The sequence below is a fragment of the Hemitrygon akajei genome, chromosome 20 (assembly GCF_048418815.1).
Source record: "Hemitrygon akajei chromosome 20, sHemAka1.3, whole genome shotgun sequence".
Lineage (NCBI taxonomy): Eukaryota > Metazoa > Chordata > Chondrichthyes > Myliobatiformes > Dasyatidae > Hemitrygon > Hemitrygon akajei.
This window is the reverse complement of record NC_133143.1, coordinates 39,310,677-39,334,992: the sequence shown is the minus strand read 5'-3', so window position 1 is coordinate 39,334,992 and position 24,316 is coordinate 39,310,677. Positions and strand designations below refer to the sequence as shown.

The following is a 24,316-nucleotide window of genomic DNA, read 5'->3' as shown; positions in this document are numbered from 1 at the left end:
AAAAAATACTTCAAAGAGCCTTTCTTTGTATTCTCAGTAGCCAGTAGCAACATGAAGTCATAAGGTTACGTTGGTTTTGAATCTTTGTCTTTTTGTAGATAAATGACAGAAAAAGTGATTTCATTTAAAACAACATGGAGCATTTACTGTTTTGCAAACAAGCATTTTTTAAAAAGCAGAATGAAAAATTGTGTTCCATTTTTCACCATCGACATATTTCATTACTAGTAATGCATTTTAATCAGCATTGATAAGGTATGTTTTGGATTAATAGAACAAAGTTTAGTTAACACAAACCCTTTGGTGCTTCCTTGCTCTAGGTGCATAATCTGAACCATCCACAGTGTTGTCACAATATTTAATCACTAATCATCTTCGAATTTTCAAAATATCCTAACATTTTCTCAATCATTTTACTCTAGTTCCTTGTAATTATCTAATTTTACATCACAGTAGACCTTATGCAATGCCATAATATCTCCAGGTTAAATCACTACTTCTTGCTTGCCACAGTTTTTTTTTAAGATGAATTGCTCTATATTATTAACTTTTAAACTAGGCGATTGAAACATAATTTATTATACTTAATAATTTGTGTTTGTGTTGCTCCTGAAATGAAAATTTTAGAAGATTATATTTTACCCTTTTGAGATCTAAAGTTGGACTTCTGTTATTTGTAGCAGTGGAGAATACACTTTTTAAATTGTGGATTTGTTTATCAATGAATTTACCTTTAACACTTCTGTAAAGTACTACCGTGTTGTACTTACACTACCTTCTAGTATGCATAGAATGTTGGAGAGAATGTAAAAGGAATCAGTGGAAATTGGAGCATGGGTGATCATCAAAAGATGAGGACAAAAGAGAACTGGAATGGCTGCTAAGGGTCTGAAGATTTGTGCAAGGTGTTGGGCTGTCTACCTATTCTGGAGAGCGAAAACGGAAGAGGAGCTCCTAATAAAGAAGCTAACGAAAACCACATTACTGAATTTTCCTCCAACTGTAGCCATGAAGGGCGATCTTGGTCGTCTATATACCGTAATAAATCCAAAAAGTAATATAACGAATATTAATTGCCCAATAATAAAATCTAAAGTTTGGTAAAGTTAGTCCTCCATCTTTTTTGATTTTTGTAATAAAAGTTTATTCACTCTAGAGCTTTTATTATTCCAAACATAAGATAAAATCAGAGAATCTATTTTATCAAAAAATGTTTTTGGAACAAAAGAGGGAACTGCTTGTAATATATATATAAAAATTTCGGTAGAATAACCATTTTTATAGCATTTATTCGACCTATCAATGACATCGACATAGGTGACCATTTAGAAAGCACCTGTTGAGTATATTCAACTAAAGGGAAGAAATTATACCTACCGTATATAAGTCTTTAAAATTTTTTGTAATTATGATACCAAGGTAAGTAAAATGATTATTGCCCATCCCTAGTTGCCCATGAGAAGGTGGTGATGAGCCGCCTTCTTGAAGCACTGCAGTCCCTGAGGTGATATTCACTGCATCATGATATTCCTAATGGATGTCATTTGAATTGATAGTTTTAACGTTATGTATATTCGGCAACGGGAGGAGATTGCAGAATCTGAAACCGTTTATAAATATGGCAAGTCAAATAACAGAAATTCTAAATGTGGAAAAGATAACAGTAAAACCTATTACACCTAGAAGTATACTTCTTGCCCATGCACTGTTAAGAGAAAAGTCTCCAGGTTGCATCATTTGGTGTTAAGTCTGTTTGTAAGTAAATAATGAACCTTTATTAAACAACTGATTTTTTTTTAAAAAGTGCCAAAAACAATTAAAATCACTTTCAGGCATTTGACAATATTCAAGCAATTGATCTAAACTAACAAATACTTGTCCAGGTTTTTTACAGTCACTCACATCCTGTGAAATGAATAGGGAATGATTGCATGTGGCAGGTCCAACCTGATGTACAATGAGCACTTAGCCTCTGACTGTAAGTGGTGGGAAATATCCACAACTTCCTACTCCCAGACTGAAGTCCATAGAGAGGCTAATACCAGAGCACAGTTGGCAAAATAATAATATACTGCTGACTACAATTCTGAGACATCCATTGTTACTGAGATCTGCATGTATATGTCAGCTTTTTTTTATGATAGTTGCCATTCAATAGCTTAATAATTCCTGTGGCTTTAGTTCTTTTTAGGTCTTTAGGTCTTTTTCCCTCTATTAAGTTGTAATTCATTTATGGGAGTAAACAGTTTTTGTATATCCCAATGCTTATGAGAATCAGACATCAAAATGTTGAACTAATGTTTTAACATTTTAGTCCTTTCTACGCAATACAACTGAAGTAGAATTTTCAATCTTTCTGTAGTAGTACAACAATTAATAACAGGAGCAAGTGTAATAGTTTACTAACATTGCTTTAAGTTCCATACATTGAATGTGGTTTAATCAAGTTTTCAAATATTTAAACAATTGTACTTCATGCTTGGTTCTTAAGTATACAGTGCCTAAAAAAAAAAAGTATTCACTCCCCTTTGGAAGTTTCATGTTTTAATCTTTTATAACATTGAACCACGGTGGATTTAATTTGACTTTTTTTGACACTGATCAACAGAAAAAGTCTCTATCACGTCAATGTGAAAGCTGATCTCCACAAAGTGATCTAAATTAATTACAAATTGAATCCACTGTGAATCAATGTTGTAACACAACAAAACATAAAAACTTCCAAGGAGGCTGAATACTTTTTATAGGCACTGTACCTACTACTGTAGGTATTAAACAAGAATCATTATTTGAAAGCCAGCTGGTTTTTTCTGCAATTCAGACATTAACTGTATATTTTCAATAACACAGGTTTATTTAATACTTTATCTGACTTGCAGTGTAAAGACAACACATGGAAATTGTGAAATTTATTTCAAGTGCATGGAAACTTTCATTGTACATTTCATGTTAAGTTTTCAATGCATCAACAGATGCCATAATTTAATTGTATACACTTTCATGTCTGTCAATCACTTGCATTTAGTGGTATTGTACACTTTTTTTTCTGTTTTCACTTCAGGCTTATGCAAACCAAATCATGATAAAGATCAGATGTGTAGCAAGGATCCCATATTTTTACTAAATATGTATCTTAATTTAGACTTTGGTCAAACTTATTGGTGTGATATTGATATTTTGCAGATACCTCATCCTCAAGGCTTTGTTAGATAGGGCTACTAAAACAAATGCCTGTAACGTAAAGGCAACGTTTTCAGACAATTTTGTGCCTCAAACTGCCAAGAACTGTTTCAATTTCTATATGCTAAAGCCACAAGAAAAGAGACAATTTTCATTCCATGTACATAAGCATAGCGATCCTTCATGTACAAGTAAAAATCGTACTATTTTTCTCAAATGTTAGGTAATATTCTTCGGTAATTACTAATATCAAGAATAAGAAATTTAGTATAGATTTATTTTCATGGGGAAAGATGCATTGGTTTGTATCGGTGAAGCAAAGAAATAGGAAGGTACTGGCCTTTTTGAATTAGGCAGCACACGATTGAATTTATTATGCCAGTATTTCATCCAAAAGATATTTTACTTTAGGGGTGGTGAAACAACAGTGGTGCATGAGAACAATTGATAGTTAGAAGCTGTTATTGATAGCACTATTTCATATGAAATACGAGGGGTGATAGATAAGTTCATGGCCTAAGGTAGAAGGAGATGAGTTATGCAGCTCTCGTTACACGCACATGCAGTTCAACTCTTTGAGTGATTATGCAGAAAGTTTGAAGTTAATAACTTTTGAGGTATTTCTGTTTTAGATAAATGAAAATTGCTAGTAAGCACTGTCTGAGAAAATGAACCTTAGGCCACAACTTATCAATCACCCCTCGTATATAGTTCATCATGTAATAAGTAAGCTTCCATTGTTAATATAGATAAGAACAGCAGCGTCACTTTTATCATCCTAGAAACTCCATGTAATTGAAAACAATTTACATTCATAGCATTATCTTCAGCACATTGCAGAGGTATTCATGCTGAATAAATGTGACATTTAGTTTCAGTTTCTGAAATGGCAAATGTCCTATCTTCACTGGAGTTCCTATAATTTTGTCTTTGTTTCACTCTCTTGAAATTGACTATTTAACAATTACCCAAGGTTAGAAGTAGAAAAATAAATTTGTGTATTGGAATGAATAATGAATTTGTTGTCTAATCCTGTTAAATACTTTGAATTTGTTTGGTGAAAGCCGAAACACATTGGAAAATATCTTAGTGAAAGTAGCAAACCAGAATGTCCTCCATTGAATGTTATCTGATCAGCTATCTCATCTAACCATTAATATGTTCCTCTTGAACAATTTACATTTGTTTGTGTTCTTTTGTCTTGTTCATTGTGGGGAAACAGCTTCGCACTATTTTACTTGACAAAGAGGTGATCATATTTCATCCACATCTTTTGGTATCAAGATAACAATTTTAAAGAAGCATCTGATTTTATTGGAGATTGATGCATGATATTTTTGAAAGGAACGAATCAATATTTTTTTAACAGATTCGCAAAAGATGTGAGATTTGCATATTCTAAAATGTAACAATAGTGGAGCTTAGAATTTGGTGTATTGTTGAATTGCTTTTTGATGAGCATAGATTATAATATTTAGATTTGAGCTATGTTGCTCAGGTAAACATTTTGAATTATTACATCTTTGTTGAAGTAATGTTTTGTGTGTGAATTATGATGAGAATTGGGAAAAGGAGTAAAGTTTTTTAAAAATACATTTATGTTAACTGATAGAAGCAGAAGAAACATTTGAAGGTCATATGCTGTCTTGCTTCATTGTCAGTAGATTGGCATGGTAATAACCAAGGTATTTAGGGGAAAAAATACTCAGTCACTTATATTGGTATGTTGCATTGAGGCAGACTCGAACAATTCCCTGTTTGCCCAATGTAGTGTCGTGGGTGGTCGAGGCAGGGCACAGGCAGCAAGCTACTATGTACAGGAAGAAATTTTCAAAGGTGTTTAGGGTGGCAAGGAAATCTGTAACCTTTTGAGGGTCAGTAGAAATTTGGATCTGTAGTTCCAGCATTGATGGTCCATGCGCATTGCTTTTTTTAATATACCGGTTCACATCATAAGGAAATTGAGAATGGCATTGGAAAGCACTGCAGGCAATGTTAAATCAACACATTTCAAGTGAATTTGTAGCAGCTGGGATAAATTCTGCTTTTGGCATTTCAATGCATTTGCAGTGTTTCAGCGCTACCTTGTGGTTAATTTTGGGTTAAAGTCATGTTCTGATAATTTGTTCCAGATGTTTATTAATCCTTAGGGTAACGGGTTGTTGTGGTTCCTTATGGCTGGTTCAAGTTTGTAATGTTATATAATGTAATCAAAAACTTTTCCATATTAAACAGTTCTCTGAAAATAGTGCAAATTATTGTAGTGGTATCCTGTGAAACAGGAGAGCATTTTTAAAATGGTGCTACTGTCTAAAAAACAAAACTCAGTCACATTGGTTAAATACACCAATTCAGATATTTTTGTTTTGTCTTTTCTTATTAAGCTTTTCAGATCAAAACATGCACAAATATTATCTACAAGATGTCAGTTGCATTTGGTCCATGAAATATGAGCACATACAGTATAAAATGCATTTATTTTCCTATTAATGTTAAAATGGTTCCCCTGAGATGTATTGGAAAGGCTGATTTTTTTTCTTTTCCTGACCTTTAAGAAATAACTCAAACAAAAAGATTTTTGTGATTTTGTTTTGAGACCTTGGAGGACCACATTCTGAGCAATTGTAGTACATACCTCTTTTACTCTTGCTGTTTGGTTGACTGCAGATTATTTTCCTCTTCCGTCCCTCCCTCCTTATCTTGTTCCTTTTCCCTCCCTCTTACCCCCCCCCCCCCCACTTTGTCACATATGGAATTTTTGATCCCAGGTTTAAGATCATTAATTGGTTATTCACTTGAGACTATAGAAAACTTTCCCTGTTTATTTTGAAATCTATGGACCTCAAAATCAACCTTATTATGATCTTGCACTTACACGAGGAAATCTGCAGATGCTGGAAATTCAAGCTTCTTCCTATAGACGCTGCCTGGCCTGCTGTGTTCCACCAACATTTTGTGTGTGTTGCATGATCTTGCACTTTATTGTTTACCTGCACTGCACTTATTCTGTAGCTGTTACCTTTCATTGTGTAGTGTAATTGTTTTCCCTTGTTCTATTTTGGTGCACTATGTAATGATTTGATCTGTATGAACAGTATGCAAGGCAATATTTTCATTGTATTGTGGTTACACGTGACAATAATAAACCAGTACCAATGGGGGTTATTTTTGTTGTTTATCTTGAATGTGCAGTGATTTTCCATATCTACTTCAGCACATTCCTGTAGTTCTTTTTAGCTTGGATTATAATGTCTGAATAATTACTATTAGAATAACTTGTGGTGTACCAATGGCTACAGTTTTGACACAAGTAAATGTTGTGCAGGCTTAATAATTTTTAGTTATAAGACATTGAATATAAATGCTATATATAATTATAGCACACTTAATTTATATGCTTATTTTTTCTGTTTTGTTTGTGTAGGTGCTACTGTTCTCCATAGCCCAATGCTAGATTTAGACAGCGATGTGCGGCCCTCTCCCATAAGTCGTTTGAGTCAAACAACGTCAGTGAAAAGGGCCAGCAGTTTTCAATCTTCTAGGGATGATTGTAAGTACTGTAAATCACACAGATTAAGTTTAGTCAGAAAAAATTAATGCCTGATGGATGATTTGTGCTAAGTTAAAATACATATTTATAGATCTGCTTTACCACAATACCAAAACAGCTAAATGCTTTAGCACAAACCATTGTGTAGTGCATATTAAGCCAGATTGGTAAGACAGTCAATGCCTGCAAGTAGCAAATCTTGACAACATTCAGACACATTGATACCACAAAGGGGGTATTTGATGTCTGCCTCCATTGTGAGTGTCTCATTACGAATTCTTGATATTCAGTGCAGATTTTCTGAAATGCTGCCTTCCACCATGGGCATCCTAGTAGTCATCAGTGACCAGGATCTCTACAGGATAACCCATGTAGATATTTTGGCTTTAAGAGAAAATTTGAATAGTGATTGATTCAAGTCCTGACACCAGTAGGTCCATGTACCATTTATAAGCCTCATGCAACTATGCATGGCATACTATCCTCTTGCTTGGATGAGCTCAAATAATACTTAAGATATTCTACAGCATCCAGGAAAATGAAAACCACCTCATTGGTACGCCATCCACCACCCTAAACTGTCATTGGCTCCACCATCAGTCCACATGGCTGCAGTATACAATTTGCATTGTCATTACTCACAGGGATAACTTCAACAGCATCAGCCTAACTTCTACCTCCCTCGTGGACAACAGCAGGAGGAGCATGCGATCAGCAGCATTCCTTATTTTCCCCATAAATCACTTGCACACCTTCCTGACTTGACCGGAACAAACGTTTGTTTCAGCATGGCCTTCAGCACAGTGTTATACTGAGATAAGACCATAAGACAAGAGCAGAATTAGGCCATTTGATCCAGTGAGTCTGCTCCGCCATTCAATCATGGCTGATCCTTTTTTTCCCTCCTCAGCCCCACTTCCCAGCCTTCCCCCTGTAACCCTTGATGCCGTGTCCAATCAGGACCTGCCTTTATGACCTGGCCTCCACAGCAGCCTGTGTTAATAAATTCCACAAATTCATCACCGTCTGGCTAAATAAATTTCTCCACATTTCTGTTTTAAGTGGACAAACCTCTATCATGAGGCTTTGCCCTCATCATAGACTTTTCCCCACACCCCCTTTCCACATCTGTTCTGTCTAGGTCTTTCAACATGAGAAAGGTTTCATTGAGATCCCCCCTCATCCTTCTAAGTTCCAGCGAGTACAGAGCCATCAAACATTCCTCGTATGATAACCCTTTGATTCCCAGAATTGTCCTTGTGAACCTCCTCTGAACGCTCTCCAATACCAGTGCATCTTTTCTTAGTTGAGGAGCACAAAACTGTTCACAATGCTCAAGGCGAGCCCTCACCAGTGCCTTTATTAAGCATCACATTCCTGCTCTTGTATTCTAGACCACTTGAAATTAATACTAACATTGCATTTGCTTTCCTCACCACCGACTCTACCTGCAAGTTTACGCTCAAGGTGTTCTGTACAAGGACTCCGAAGTCCATTTTTTCTTCTCAGATTTTTGGATTTTCTCCCCATTTAGAAAATAGTCTACATACCAAAGTGCATGACTATGCATTTTCCAAGATTGTATTTCATTTGCCACTCTCTTGTCCATTCTCCTAATCTATCTAAGTCCTTCTGCAGCCTACCTGTTTCCTCAACACTACCTGCCCCTCCACCAATCATCATATCATCCGAAAACTTGGTAACAAAGCAATCTATTCCATCGTCTAAATGATTGATATTCAGTATGAAAAAGGAGAGGTTCCAGCACCGACCCCGTGGAATACCACTAGTTACTGGCGGCCAACTAGAAAAGGATCCTTTTATTCCCACTCGCTGCCTCCTACCAATCAGCCAATGCTCTGACCATGCCAGTAACTTTCCTGTAAGACCAAGGGCTCTTAACTTGGTAAGCATCCTCATGTGTGGTACTTCATCAAAGGCCTTCTGAAAGTCCAATTATTAAACATCCTCTGCATCCCCTTTATCTATCCTACATGTAATCTCCTCAAAGAATTCCAACAAGTTTGTCAAGCAAGATTTTCCCTTAAGGAAACAATGCTGATTTTGTCCTATCTTGTCCCATGTCACCAAATACTCCATGACCTCATCCTTAACAATTGAGCCCAACATCTTCCCAACCTCCAAGGTCAGGCCAACTGGTCTATAATTTCTTTTCTGCTGCCTTCCTCCTTTCTTAAAGAGTGGAATGTCATTTTCAGTGTTCTAGTCCTCTGGCACCATGCCAGATTTCAATGATTTTTGAAAGATCATTGCTAATGCCTCCACAATCTCTACTGCTACCTCTTTCAGAATCCTCAGTTGCAGTCCATCTGGCCCGGGTGACTTGTGTATCCTTAGGTCTTTCAGCTTTTTGAGCACTTTCTCCTTTGTAATAGCAACTGCACTCACTTCTCTTCCCTCATACCTTTCAACCTCTGGCACACTGCTAGTGACTTACACAGTAAAGACTGATGCATACTACTCATTTAGTTTATCTGCAGTCTCCCTGTCCCCCATCATTATTTCTCTAGCCTCATTTTCTAGTGGTCGTATATCCACTCTCATCTCTCTTTTATTTCTTACATACTTGAAAAAGCTTTTACTATCCACTTTGATATTGTTTGCTAGCTTGTTTTCATATTTCATCTTTTCCCTTCTAGTGATTCTTTTAGTTGCTCTGTAGTATTTTAAAGCCTTTCAATCCTCTGCCCACTAATTTTTGCTTTGTTGTATGCCCTCTCTTTTGCTTTTACAATAGCTTTGACTTCCCTTGTCAGCCTTGGTTATTCTATTTTGCCATTTGAGTATTTCTTTGTTTTTGGAATACATCTGTCCAGCGCCTACCTCATTTTTCCTAGAAACTCACGCCATTGCTGCTCTGCTGTCATCCCTGCCAGCATCTCCTTCCAACTTATTTTGGCCAACTCCTCTCTCATATCACTGTAATTTCCTTTACCCCACTGAAGTACTGCTACTTCAGACTTTATCTTCTTTCTATCAAATTTCAAGTTGAATTCAATCATATTGTGATCACTGGTTCCGAAGGGTTCTTTTACCTTAAGCTCCCCAATGATCTCTGGTTCATTTCATAACACTGAATACAGTATAGTTTATCGCCTAGTATGCTCAACTGCAAACTGCTCTTAAAAAAAAAAAACATCTTGTAGGCATTCAACAAACTCAGTCTCTGGAGATCCATTTCCAACCTGATTTTCCCAATCCACATACATGTTGAAATCTCCCATGACTATTATAACATTCTCCTTTTGACATGCTTTTTCTATTTCCTGTTGTAATTTTTGGTCCACATCCCAACTACTGTTGAGACGCCTTGTATAACTGCCATCAGGGTCCTTTTACCCTTGCAGTTTCTTAACTCAACCCACAAGGATTCAGCATCTTCCAATCCTATGTCACATCATTCTACTGATCTGATGCCATTCTTTACCAGCAGAGCCATGCCAACCTCTCTGCTGACCTCCCCCACAACAATATCCAAAGCGGTATACTTTGAGGGGAATGGTCACAGGGGTGCTCTGTGCTCATTGCCTGTTCACATTTCCATGTCTCCTGACAGTCACCCAGCTACTCGCCTCATCCAGCTTCGGGGTGACTACTTCCCTGTAACTCTGATTATCTCCTCACTCTCCCGTAGAACTTGAAGATCATCCAGCTGCTGCTCCAGGTCCTTAACACAGTCTTCAAGGAGCTGCAGCCAAATGCACTTCACACAGGTGTAGTTCTCTGGGAGACTCTGTGTCTCCCAGGACTTCAACATCCAGCGTGAAGAACACACAACAGCCATTTACTACAGTGGATACAGTAAGAGAGAGAGAAAAATGGGAACCTTAACAGAAGCTTATCCTGAGCCAACTCCTTTTTCGAGCCGAAGCCTCCTTTGAGCCAAAGCCTGAACACTCCTCCTCTAACCACTAGCATTCTCCCAACAATGGCTGCCCCACTGGTCCCTTCTGTACTTTGAAACAAATGTCACCACCCTGTGAGAAACGTCATTGCTGTGGCCTGCTGATGCCGCTGACTGGACTGTTGGAATAATCCTGAATGCCCGTGAAGCTCTCCTTTTAAACAAGCATCGCCAACCTGCGAGAAACTTCGTTGCTGCGGCCTGATCGTGCCACTGATTGGACCACTGGGATCCCAGATCCTATACTTCAGCGTAACCCAGAACAGCATTAAAGCCACACAGTGTAGGCAGTTGACTACCTTCACAGACCATTGATATGAATTTAACTAAAATAAATAGCACCACTTGCCTTTCTCCCTGCAGATGGCTGTTCCCATTCATTTGAATGAGGGCTGCTGTGTTTGCATCAGGGCTAACCTGACTTAACATAGAACATAGAAATCTGCAGCATATTCCAGGCCCTTTGGCCCACAATGTTATGCCAACCATGTAATCTAATCTAGAAACTGCTTAGAATTATCCTGTTGATTAGGCCTATATTTTTCTAAGCTCCATGTACTTATCTAAGAGTCTCTTAAAAGACCCTATTGCATCCGCCTCCACCACCATCACTGGCAGTGCATTCCACACACCCACCGCTCCCTGTGTTGAAAAACTTGCCACTGACATCCCTTCTGTACCTACTTCCAAGCACCTTAAAACAATGCCTCCCTTGTGTTAGCCATTTCAGCCCTGGGAAAAAGCACTCAGTTGAGATGCCTACAGAAAGTCATGTTGACCTGTCAGACTACACATAGTCAACCAGAAGGCCACTTGGGCAATTCGTGAATTGCTGAGTCAGTGCTGAAATCTGGGACTTCCTTAAGGATACTTGGGTAACTTCTGGTATTAGCTCTGACTTTAGAGCTTAAGATCTGTCCCATTTATCTTGCTTTAGTGTTACTATTTGGAAGTCAACTTTAACATTTATTACTTGTGCAGAATTTTGAAGATTAAGTAGTTCAATCATGGTTGCTTGCTGTATGTCATGATAAATGAATGATTGCCATCACTTTTAAGTGAGAGTGAGAAATGTTATAATTTAAAATGCTGTTGTTTTGTTTTGCCTTAATTTTCTATAGGGCTCCTTTATTTTGTTTCCTTTTTGCTGTGCAACCACATAGTGAAAAGGAAATCACTGAGTGATTATAACACCTTCAGTAGCTTTGACAAGTTATTAATTGAACTGAACATGTATTTAGACTTACTTTTAAAAGTAACAGTTTTATTCTTGATTATAACTTTTTTTTTACTTTGCTGTAGCATTAAACTACAAATTTATGTTAATATTCACAGAGAAACTTGTTTCTGTCCAAAGGAATTTATTTTTGTAATTGTTGTTCAGATTTTGCCTATTGACCAAGAGAGAAATTCTCATTACAGATTTAGGTAAAAGTGTCTTTTGAACTCAGCAGGGTAACTGAGATTTTCAATCTTATTTTAAATTACAAGGGGGAAGGAACATCTTTGTTCTTCTGCCTTCTGATTCCTAAATGGACATTGAACCCATGAACACTACCTCACTACTTTTTAATTTTTTTTATTTTGCACCACTTATTTTAATTTAACTATTTAATAGACATATATACTTAATATATCTGTGATTTTTTTTCACTATATTTATTTATTATGTATTTCATTGTACTCCTGCTTTAAAGTTAACAGATTTCACAACGTATGCCAGTGATATTAAATCTAATTCTGATTCTGATATCCTAAGTAACTTCGTGCTCCAAGTGTGTTAACTAATAAAAATGTCGGTTGCATTTATGTTTGTATATTTTTGTTTTGTTTTGCAGCTTGGCGTTTTAAGGCACCTCAGCTTGTAACATATGTTGACAATCTAACAGAAATTGTTATAAGTCAACTGCCAAATTTCTGGAAGCTTTGGATATCCTATGTGAATGGAAGTCTTTTCAGTGAAGTAAATACAACTGGTTCTAACCTTGTCTTGTTTACAGCTACATGTCATAATCTACCTGGCTCACTTATTTTTTAATATATTGATTTTAAGTTCTTGTTTTTACAAATGTGCTGTGGCAATTGTATTGGAATTAGGACTTGGAGTAGCTGAAGTGTGCTTTCTTTGCAGTACTAAGTTACTTACATACTTACTGCCCATTATGCTTGCTCATGTTTAGGGCAGCAAAGAAGGCCCGTGGCCATCATCGCTATTGTCCTCCAAGTGTAGTTCAGGGTCATTTCCTTCACCGTGCCAGTAGCTTCCTCTTGGTTTTCATTACTGTCAGTCATGCAGGTTCCGAGTGAAGACTCAGGAATACTGTCATGCACAGATGTAGGAAGATTCCTTACTGTTTCTCTCACAGTGACTTTTGTTTGACCAGTCCAGATTGTCAGCCTTGAGGTGAAACTCTGAACCTGGAGGACCACTCTTGGCCTGGCCTCTTCCCTTTGAGCTGTTTGGCATTTGTAACCCTACCAAAAGCCAAAGCATCAGTCCCTGACACCAGCCAGCATAGCTCAGCGGGTCACTGAGGCACATCCGCCTCCAAACCATGACAAGGTTGTGGTCCGTTTGGAGGTACTTTGTTACTGAGAGCTGAATAAATCTGAGCTATATCATGGGGTCTAGATATGATTGCCAGTCCCTGCTAATATTGCTGAATAATTACTCCCTCAAATATGACAGAACACTAAAATAGTCTTGATTTTTGTTCGCTCTCTCACGTACACTCTTTCCCATGCACTCTCACTTAACGCTCTCCCTCCCGCGTGCACATTCTACTCCCACCATTATCTTAGTTGTTTTTAAGCCAAGCCCAATCTCTTTTATGTTTTCTGTTTTCTAAATTTATATATTTAAACCACGTAAATTTATTTTTACATCTTTTTATGCAATTTATCAATGCCATTCAAAATTTGAACTTAAGTGACAGGTCACTTAATTCCTTGTCCAGCCAGTGGATCTAGGAATAATATTTTCTTCAGTTATACATATTTCCTTTGGCTTTGTATCCAAGATTTCCCTGTTGACATCAGTGCAGTAAAAGCTCTAACTAAATTGATTCTGTATAATTCAGCTGGTATTTACGCTGGCTCTGTACTAGTCAATGCCATGTCTGTAATAAGAGAGTATTATCAGCATTATTTTTTTGTTGAGTCATCTTTTATTGTTTTCTTTTTTCATCGTGACAAAATGCAGACTATTCTTTGGGAAAGTCAGTAATGAAATTTGTTGGACTCCGATAATGCGTAAGCGAGAAACCAAGTGAATCCAAATTGTATAATATAAAACCATTAACCAGTGGTAAGGCTTGACAGCTTGTTAATTAATCAGTTAGAATCTTTTTTTTCCTATTGAGCTCCAAGTAACTTTGTAAGTCAATGCATCAACAGGTATTTCACTGATAATGCATTATAAATCCTTAATAATAGTGACTTCTGCAATTTTGATTAATGTATTGATACTTTCTGTTTGTCAGCCCCCTCAATGCTGGTATTGTAGAGAATGTATGTTTTATCAGACCATGAAGGAAGTCTTTATTTATAGGCAGGCTTCCTACACCTTTCTCAGTATAAACACCCCACAACATTTACCATATTAAATCTAGGTTATAACTTTTATTTTCACTGGATGTACAGTCTCATTTGCATATCTATAGTTAATTGCTTACTTAAAAAAGACTTGCAACATGTTTCTAAATACCAAAGGGAATATAAGATGTGAAAGTATAATGTTTTTGGACTTTTAGCTATTATATCAGATTTATCTTTCATGCTTTATTTTCTCTGATAATTGATTAATTTCTTAAAAAATATAATTCTGAAAGTAAATTCCATTTCCATGCATTGATTCTTCCATATTTTCCTTATTTACTTCTGATTATAACCTTTATTTTACTCTTGTAATTAAAGACAGGAGAAAAATCAGGACAATTTGAGAAACTTAAGAAAAACGCCAGATCTCGACAAAATGATTTCAAGGTATAAGATATATTTGTTTCCAAATGTTTTCTCAATTTTCAATAAGATTTTTAAGAAAAGTATTTTTCTAAATGTGGCCATGCCTGCTGAAATGATATATTGATTTTTTTTATTAATAGAAAATGATTCAAGAGATAATAAATTCACTTGTGAAACTAATCCGAGGAGCTCTTCTTCCAACCAGCCTAACTGAGATGGAGCTGAAACAATATGGGGGATGGGAGGCAAAAATGGAACTTTCAGGCCAGTGGCTAACTCACATTATTCATACTATGAGGTAAATTTGAACTGAAATTGGTTAGTGTTACTATCTGATTTTTTAAAAATTAGACATTTTGGTAACTTTAATAACATAGAGGAAGTAAGGAGTATTGCTCATTTAAACTCTGTCTTGCATTTTGAAGTAATGATAGATAGCACAGCACAATTGACAAACTTTTCTGAATTGTAGCTAGAGGTGATGTGTCAAAGACTCCACCTCACAGAATCACAACTGTCTACTTTCTGGTAAGAGTGCAGATTCCTCTGTTTGCACTCCAAATCTCTGACTTGAAACCTTGAGTTGTGGACTTATTTGCTTTGTTGATGAGAGTTAAATGTTCCACCTAAACACTTAGACCTGAACACAGAGTGAAAGCACAATAATGTGGCTGATTGAGTATGTACCACTTAAAGAACACCACATGTTGCTAAACTGACATTAAAGTGAAGAAGGGCAATGTTGGCAGGATTACAGAACCCTGATTAACGGGGAATATTCAGCCTCTGGCTGGGACGAAGTAAGAGGTATATGTCAATTTTGACAGGTGAGAACTTAAGAATGGAAAATGGAATATAATTCAGATAAGTGCATGGTGTTGCATTTTGGGAAGTCAAATCAGAGTAGGACTTTCACATTCCTAGGGAGTGTTGTGGAACAGGGAGACCGGTCAGTATCAGTACATGGTTTCCTGAAAGTGGCATCACAGTTACATAGGGTGTTAAAGAAGACATTTGGCCTGCTGACCTAATCAGTCATGGCACTGAAGATAGAAGCTGGGTTGCTATGTTGCAGTTGTTCAAGATGTTGGTGATGCCATGATTGGAATATTGAGTTCAGTTTTACTTGGCCTGCGATTAGAAAGATACCATTAAGCTAGCAAGGGCAGAGGAGGCGCACGATGATGTTGCTGACGGACTGAGCTATGCAGAGAGATTAAACAGGTTGTAAGCTCTGTCAATGGAACATGGGAGAATCATGGGACAAGTGTATAAAATCGTGAGGGGTATAGATAGGGTGAAGGTTAGGGAAGGATCCCAATGTTAGGGAATTGAAAACTAGACAAATACGTTCAGGGTAAGAGGGGAGAGATTTTAATAGTAAACTAAAAGACAACTTTTTTTTTTACCCAGTGGTTGGTCTGTGTATAAATTAAACTGCCAGAGGAAGTAGTTGAGGCAGATACATTTAAAAGGCGCTTGTGCAGGAACATGGAAAGGAAAGATATAGAGGGATATAGGAGATTTGGAGGCAAATAGGATTAGCTTGGATAGGCATCTTGGTTGGTATGAAGGAATTGGGCTGAATGGCCTGTTTCTACTGTAAAACTCTGTATTTATGAACCTGTGACTACATAATAACAGAAAAATCAATGACATGGTAATATTTCATTGTGACTCAAACAGAATTAGCAAAAGATAACACTTAACTTGATTTCAGATCATCACTTTACCTTTGCATATTGACACATTAATTGAACATATAAAGCAAGATCCAAGACTTTTATAAACTTACTTGAAACACTTGAAAATTTATTTAGACTTTATGATTAAAGGAGCTTGTGCCTTGTGCTCTGTCCTATTCATACTCACTACTGTTGAAATTTTTCCTCTTTGGCGTATTATTTCATATCTTTATTAAACTTAAGACTTAATACATGAAATATTATATCTGGAACAGTATTCCACTTATAAAATACAGTATCATGTTTTTATTTAAACTCTGCAGTCACCATTCTGAGAAATTGGTAGCATCCCGGCTAGCGTGACACTGTTATAGCTTGGGGCATCAGAGTTTGGAGCTCATTTCCGGTGGTAAAGAGGTTGTACATTCTTCCTGTGACCACATGGGTTTCCTCCTACAGTTCAAAGATGTATTGATTAGTAGGGTGATCAGTCATTATAATACTGTCCAGTGATTAGGCTGGGGTTGAATAGGTGGGTTGCTGGATGGTGTGGATCGTTGGGCCAGAAGGGTCTGTTCCATGCTGTTTCTCTAAATAAATATAAAGTAAAATAAATGTTATTGAACTCATGACCTCATACCTCGATTCCATTCTATCCCTTTGGTTCTGTACCACCAACATCCACAACATATCACATTCTCTTGATCTCCTCAACAACTTTCAGTTCCCTGGCTCTGACCGCCTCATTTTCATATTTCACAAGATGAGGCTTTTCTTGCCAGGACATCAGAGGTGTCCTCCTCTTTCAAAGAACAATGTTTCCCTTCCTCCACCATTGATGCTGTGCTCACCTGCATCTTTTCCATTTCCCAGTCATCCATGTCATGGGCAGATTTCACCATCTAATGTCACTATTTCTGTTCTGGAAAACCATCTCACATTACTTTGTCCATTGCCATTTCTACCTGATCTGTAGTAATGAGTTCAAGGAGTAGAGCACATTAGCCAGATATGGCAGGAACCTGTTGTTGTAATTGACAAATCCTAAAAAAGGCCATAATTGTGCCACATTCTTTGGCCTTGGGGGTTTCCACCACTGCTTGAATTTTCTCAGCAGGTAATGTTTGTGCATCATGGTGTGACCACAGTAAGTGATACTTGGTTTAAAAAATTCACACTTGTATCGTGCTCTGAACCAATTATCTTCCAATCTTTTTAGTGCTGTCTTGAGATTTTAGAGATGTTCTTTGTCATCCTTGCGAGTAACAATGATGTCATCCAGTTAACACTGAGTACCTGGGCAGCCTTGCAGCACCTGGTCCATAGCTTTCTGCCAGAGTGCAGATGCTCCTAAAAAAAAAGCAGCTTATATTAGCCATAATACCCTTTGTGAGTGTTTATGGTGAGAAACACTTTGGACTCCTCTTCTATCTCAACCTGAAGGTAAGCCTCAGCTAAATCTGAAGTGTGAAATGTTTCCCTCCAGAAAGTTTTACAAAGATATTCTCTATCCTGGACAGAGAGTATTGATCTACTTTGAGTAGTAGGTTGATGGTGCCCTTAAAATCACTACAGAACTCGACAGACCCATTCTTCTTGGCTATTGGAGACCACTTGTATTGCCCATGGGCTCCACGCAAACTTGTGAGGTATTCCTTCAGCCTTCATGTGATCTAGCTCACTGGCTATTTTATCATGGATGGTGTAAGGAACTGGACTTGCTTTGGAAAAACTTAGGTGTAGCATTGTTACTTAGCACTATTTTACCCTTGATATGTCTGAGATTTCCAATGCTATCCTTGAACACTGCTGTGGCACCATCCAGTACTTTTCTTAATTTGCTTTCAGCTGACTCTTACAGGGAATGTGGCATGCAAATGGTGGCTGGATCTCCAATCAAGTTGTCATTGTCTCAGCCAATCACATCCCCACAATGTTGACTCTTCGGTTTTTACCACATACAAGCCTATTGTGGCTTGTTGGTTGTTGTATTTCACTTTTACGAATGTCATTCCCACAGGAGTTTTCTTTTTTCCAGTATAAGTTCCTAGTTGGATATCAGCAGGCTTCAGTTCAGTGTCTTTGAACTACTATTCATACTGGTTTTGTGGAATGACTCTAAAAGCTGAGCCGGTGGCCAATATCATTTTAATTAATTTGCCATTCACTTCTGGTGCAAGCCGTATTGCTTGAAAAGCACACAAAATGCTGGAGGAACTCAGCAAGTCAGGCAGCTTCTATAGAAATGAATAAACAATCAATATCTTGTGCCAAGATCCTTCTTGAGGACTTGTCTGTTGTTAGTTTTCACATTGTAAACCTCAAGGCTATGCAGTTTGTGTCACTCATTATTATCAGATTTTTTTTATCAACAGCATGTAGATTAGTGCGCTTGTTGAAACTGCAACTTGACTTTTTATATTTTTCTCTTCCCTGTGCAGTATATTTATTCGTCTGCCTGACATGCTCTTTGTGTGTGTCTACTTTGTTGCATTTTCTCCAAGTTTTGCCCTTAAATCTGCATTGGTCTGGTGTATGTGAGCCCCTTCTACAATGGCAACACAATTTGTTCAGCCAGGCGGTTTTCCGTTCCGAATTGCAATTTTGTTCACACTCACTTTCATTCTTGAATACAACTCAATTGCGTCTCTGGCTGCTGTTTCCATTGACACTGTGATTTCAACCACTCTTTTAAATGTGAGTTGCACTTCAGTTAAGAACTGTTTTTGAATGCTTTCTTGTAAGATTGTGCAAACTAAATGATTTCTGTGTATCATTAAGCACTTTACTGAACTGACAATGCTCAGACAATCTCTTCAAATTAGCCATGTACACTGAAATGGACACCCTTTCCTTTTGATTCCATTTATGAAACCTGAAGCATTCTACAATTAACAATGTCTAAATGTCCCTGCATTGCTTTCACGATATCAGCAAAGGTAATTTTGGCTGGCTTAGAATTGGAATGATAATTAACCTGATTCTGAAGAAGTATAAAACTCTCTCAGATTCTCCTGTAGGTTAAACTAAGGGTTTAATATATTTCCAGCTCTCATCCTGAGGTCTTTCCTTCCTCATAAAAGCAGAATGCTTTCAGCTGCTAATATTATGGTCAGCTGCACTGTGTATGTTTTTTATTGTGTTCCCTTTATCTTGATTCCTACCTCCTCAGTCTTCTCAGATTGAGGGGGAAAATTGAGCTAGTTAACTCCAATATTTGCTTAAAATTTCTTGATAAGAATGTAGATATGTCGTAAAGTTGAAAGTCATCGTCTAATTATTTTTCTTTTGATTAAATGACAGGATTAATTATGAATCTTTGACCGCACTGGAAATTCCGAATGATCTCCTGCAAACAATTCAAGAGCTAATCTTGGATTTGAGAGTGCATTGTCTTATGGTTACCTTGCAGCAGACTGCTGATGGTAAGTATCTGGTCTTGTACGCATCACTTATCTTGAGCAGATCCTAACCAGCCAAGTTGTTTTCTGTGAGCTGGTTCCATCTACTTCTAGTTTCTCCAAAAATATGGTAGAAATTCCACAAAGGCAAAGGGGCCGTTTATAGATTTAACATTTTAAAATAAGTATGTTGGAGCAAAAGATTAGCCAATTCTAAAAGCTAATAGAATTGATTCTAATCAAAAGCTTGAACTAGCTAATAATACAGCAGCTCAAAGAATACAAGTAATCGTTTGTTAGGACTTGTCAAGGCTCGACCAAGGTATGAAACTGATTTGAATTATTTTTTTTCTGCATATATTAATGACTGAATTTTGTTTGGAACACAGTTCATGCTTTATTAATGGGGTTGACTCTGCTGTATCTAAAAGAGCTACTGGCCTTGCTTTGTTATACTGCATATTAGACATAAAGCAGTGGATAAACAATTCACCAGCCAAAGCTGTTGTATTTGCTTCTGATTTCAATCTCCATCTCCTAGCCACTAGTTTCATCCCTAAGCCTGACTATGTTTCTGAGGCTGAAACTGTTTGTAACCTTGGAACTTACTAATTATTTGTTCATGTACTCTGCATCACAAAGACTTCTGCACATTATCATTGTCTATCCCTTTTCAATCCATCCGGTGTTGAAACTCTCATGATAAAAGTTTTATCCTTTCTATATTGGAGTCCTTAGCACTTTCCTATCTGGCTTTCCATCTTACACCTTTGCTCTTATCCAAAACTCAGTTGACAGTACAGTATGTCTAATGTCTGCTTGGTTCATTATATCCCAATGCTCAGTAACTGACCTCCATTATTTTCCATTCTAGGAATGCCACACATTTTAAATTGATCATTCAACTTATCACTTATATTTTTGAATCCTTCATAGCTCTTCCTCAACCTCAACCTCTTCCATTCCTGCAGACTTCAGATACTTTAGACTCTGTTCTGGGTTTTTGACACTCACATGTTTCATCTCTGTAATATTGTTTTTTCTAAATTCAAATGCCCAACCACCACACTCTTGATTAAAAGTTATTTTCCTTTTCACACACCCTTTTAATTTGTTACCTTGTTAATCCAAATTTTGGTCACCCATCTCGATCTCTTGTGCAGTTTGATGTCAATTCCCTTTTTTTTTGTTTAATGATCCTATACAAAACCACAGAATATTTTAAGTACATGAAGGTGTTATGGTCATTGAGGTAGTAATTTTAAAAAAAAGCAAAAGCTGTAGATCCATTTGATCTCAAATACAACAGAAAATGAAGGAAATCAGATGGTGTCTGCAGAATTGCCTTCTAATGCCAAAACATTTTGACAAAAGATCTTTACTCATTGTTAATTCTCCTGCTCTTTCAATAGAGTGAATTCTTCATCTACTGAAGTTACTGAATGTTTCCCTAAATCTCAAAGCAAGATAGCCAATTATTTTATAATTTATAATTTAAAATAAGCGTCACATGAAGAATGATTGTATAGATTCTCATTTCTCAAATAAAATGCAAAATATTTTTTTCATTTGTTGCAAGGAAGATATCTGTTCTTCAGATGCACTTGATGTTTTGTTTTTATATTGAAACTTCTGTTCCTTATTTAGATGTTAAGAGGCTTGCAGAGAAAGAAGACTGGATTGTTGACAATGAAGGGATCACTTCTTTGGTTAGTACTAGCACTGTCTGACCATAAATGTGAGATATTATACAGACTCTGGAAATCTTGAGCAACACAGACAAAATGCTGAAGGAACAGCAAGTTAGGCAGCATCTATGGAGGGGAGTAAAAGTTCAATGTTTTGGGTAGAGACCCTTCATCAGGACTGGAAACAGGAGACAAATTATATGCCCATATTTTGGGAGTTCAATCTTTATCATGAGGCTTCTATTATTTGCTTTCTATAAATACAGTTTCTATAAATTCCAGTTAATTTGGATACATTGGGACCATTATATTTTGGCCAATTAAACGGCTGTCCCAATTAGCGAAGGATTCATGGAAATAGTTAAAAAGGTATAAAACAAAACTAACTTCAGCTTAACTCAGTAACAAATGATGTATTTAAATTATTTGCAGAATAAATTGGAACACTACCAATACTACTACAGTTCTATAATATTATGTATTAGTTCCTACTAGTTATCAACAGAGGAATCCATACAGTGTATGATGCCATGTTGTTTTCATTGACAGTAAATGAACAAAGCTTGGACATCTACTGCAGATAATGGATGGCCTTCATATTATGCTTTCGGTGATTGCGTCCCCCAAATCTTCATTTTCATTGTAACGTTCAAAATAATTGTCGATACCTTCAAGTTGTTCATAGTTCCTAACATTGAAGTAGGGAAATAGTTTCATTTCTACTTCCTGCCGTTTCTGGCTTCTCCAAGCCTGAATGCTTGAAACCACAGTGAGCATAACAGTTCTGTATTGTCATACTGCTTATTTCTCAGCAAACATCAGTGATAAAAAATAGCTGCTTTTTGAACACAAGCACAGTCAACTGTTGCTGTTTTAAAAACTGTTTGTTCTAAGCATGTTGTAGTGTCTAATGGTGACACAAATGCATGCTACTGGAATGCTCTGCCTCAAGGCAGTGGAGGCCAATTCTCTGGATGCTTTCAAGAAAGGGTTAAATAGAGTTCTTAAAGATAGCGGAGTCAAGGGATATGGGGAGAAGACAGGAATGGGGTACTGATTGCAGATAATCAGCCATGATCACATTGAATGGTGGTGCTGGCTCGAAGGGCCAAATGGCCTACTCCTGCACCTATTGTCTACTAATGCTGATTAGAAACTGTTTGGCAACAGTCCTGCTAAGTGGCATGTTCCAAATAAGCAGCTACACTGATTAACCAATGGACCAATTAACCTGTATCCAGTGTATTTCCATTAACTTAAATGCTACCCAATATCTATAAATGTATTATATAACTTTAAAATGTAATTTTAATGTTTCCGGAAATCACATTTTACTTCACTTAGTAATGAGACTTATTTCCCTGATGACTGATTTTGTTTTCTAACTTTATAACACAATAAGCTGTTTGGCTTTGTTTTCGTAAATAATGTAAGATTTTACCCAAAGTGGTTGACAAAAAGGCACAACATTTCCTGCAATCATTAGAAGGAAGAGTTACCTGGCTTACAAATAGTGTGAGTTTTGTAAGAAGGCCAATGGAAGTTAGGTTGAGTTTTAATCTTGGTATAAGTAGCCCTGTATCATACTGTAATCTAGATTTTAGCCACTGTGATGAATGATAGAACCCCATTTTCAGTAACTGTGAATGCCAGAATGGAAAACAGTTGTTTTAAATTTTCATTTTGCATTTGTTTTTAATTTGTCATTCATGCTGTTTATTTTAATGTGTAATAGAAGTGGATATTAAACCAACTTCAAGATTTTACTTCAGAAGTCTTGTCAGTTTGTGGGAAAACTGTAATATCAAATTTTAATATCAAATTTCAAATTATTTTAAAAAACGTTCAATTGCATTGCGAATTGGACTTGAAAAGTACTTTGAACTTGCTCTGGAGATGCAACATAATTACACAGCATTTTTAAAAAGTTTATTATGTTGTTACTATTGAACATAAGGGAATGTGATATCTGAATTATTAATAATTGCCTCTTTGATTTTAAAGCCCTGAGAAAGTTTAAAAAGTAATGTACTTTTTATTCTAGCCGTCTCAATTTGAACACCATGTTGTGCAAACCCTACAAGCTCTCAAGGAAACCATAGATTGCAAGGCTGGAGAAACCAGTGTAAGTCTTCCTCTTCTTACATTACACTATAGCTTTGACAAGTAATTTCCCCTCAGTCATTGTTGAGTTTTAGCATATCTGGAAACATATCTTGCTGCTCTGTTTTTATTTTCATTCTATCTTTGAATGTCATATTGTTCTCCATCTGAAAGAATGACTTAATCTGATCCTAAACTTGTTCACATAATTTAAGACAAGTAATTTAACAACAACAAACTTTCTCACAATGATATAAAGAACCAGGCTTATACCATGTTTAAAGAAAGCAAACAAACTATGAATGGACTGGAAGTCAAAATATTTTAATTTAGTGTTACTGTGTCAAGGCTTCATGGAATCAAGAGTCTCAATAAAATAAATATAGATGAGAATTATAATCTTTTTCACTTTTTATCAAAGTCAGATGGCTATGGGTCACAGTCATCAAGTAAGATGGATTTTATGGCTGTAAGGAATTGGAAGATTCTGAGAATTAGTGATTGAAATAAACTTGTTATAGTTTGTTTCAGGGAGCCTCATAGCCTGTCTTGCTCTTAACTTATTGATTGATCATGATACGTATGCTTAACATTTTCTGCTGTAAGTCTTTGTTGAATTATTGTAAATTTTGAGGTGATTAAATAAAGAGGTATTGGAACAACATGGTTAAGAACATAAGAAACAAGCAGGACTTTTGTGTTTGTTCTGCCATTCAATAAAATCACAATAGTTGCTTTTAATTCTTTGTCACTTTCCTGTATTAACTCCTTATCCCTTGATTTTGTTAATGTTTAAAAATGTTTTGTTCATTGTCTTGAAT

General features: G+C 36.7%; 1 protein-coding gene across 3 annotated transcripts in view; it reads left to right on the top strand.

Annotated features, from left to right (window-relative positions):
- The window catches only part of exoc2 (exocyst complex component 2), a 246,433-nt gene that overhangs the window by 142,722 nt on the left and 79,395 nt on the right, over nt 1-24,316 (top strand). For all 3 annotated transcript variants that reach the window (XM_073024195.1, XM_073024194.1, XM_073024196.1), the window contains exons 12-18: nt 6,605-6,730; nt 12,494-12,618; nt 14,571-14,639; nt 14,759-14,916; nt 19,607-19,728; nt 21,352-21,413; nt 23,437-23,517. In XM_073024195.1, coding sequence (XP_072880296.1) covers nt 6,605-6,730; nt 12,494-12,618; nt 14,571-14,639; nt 14,759-14,916; nt 19,607-19,728; nt 21,352-21,413; nt 23,437-23,517 — 743 coding nt within the window. The remainder of the gene's footprint in view (nt 1-6,604; nt 6,731-12,493; nt 12,619-14,570; nt 14,640-14,758; nt 14,917-19,606; nt 19,729-21,351; nt 21,414-23,436; nt 23,518-24,316) is intronic.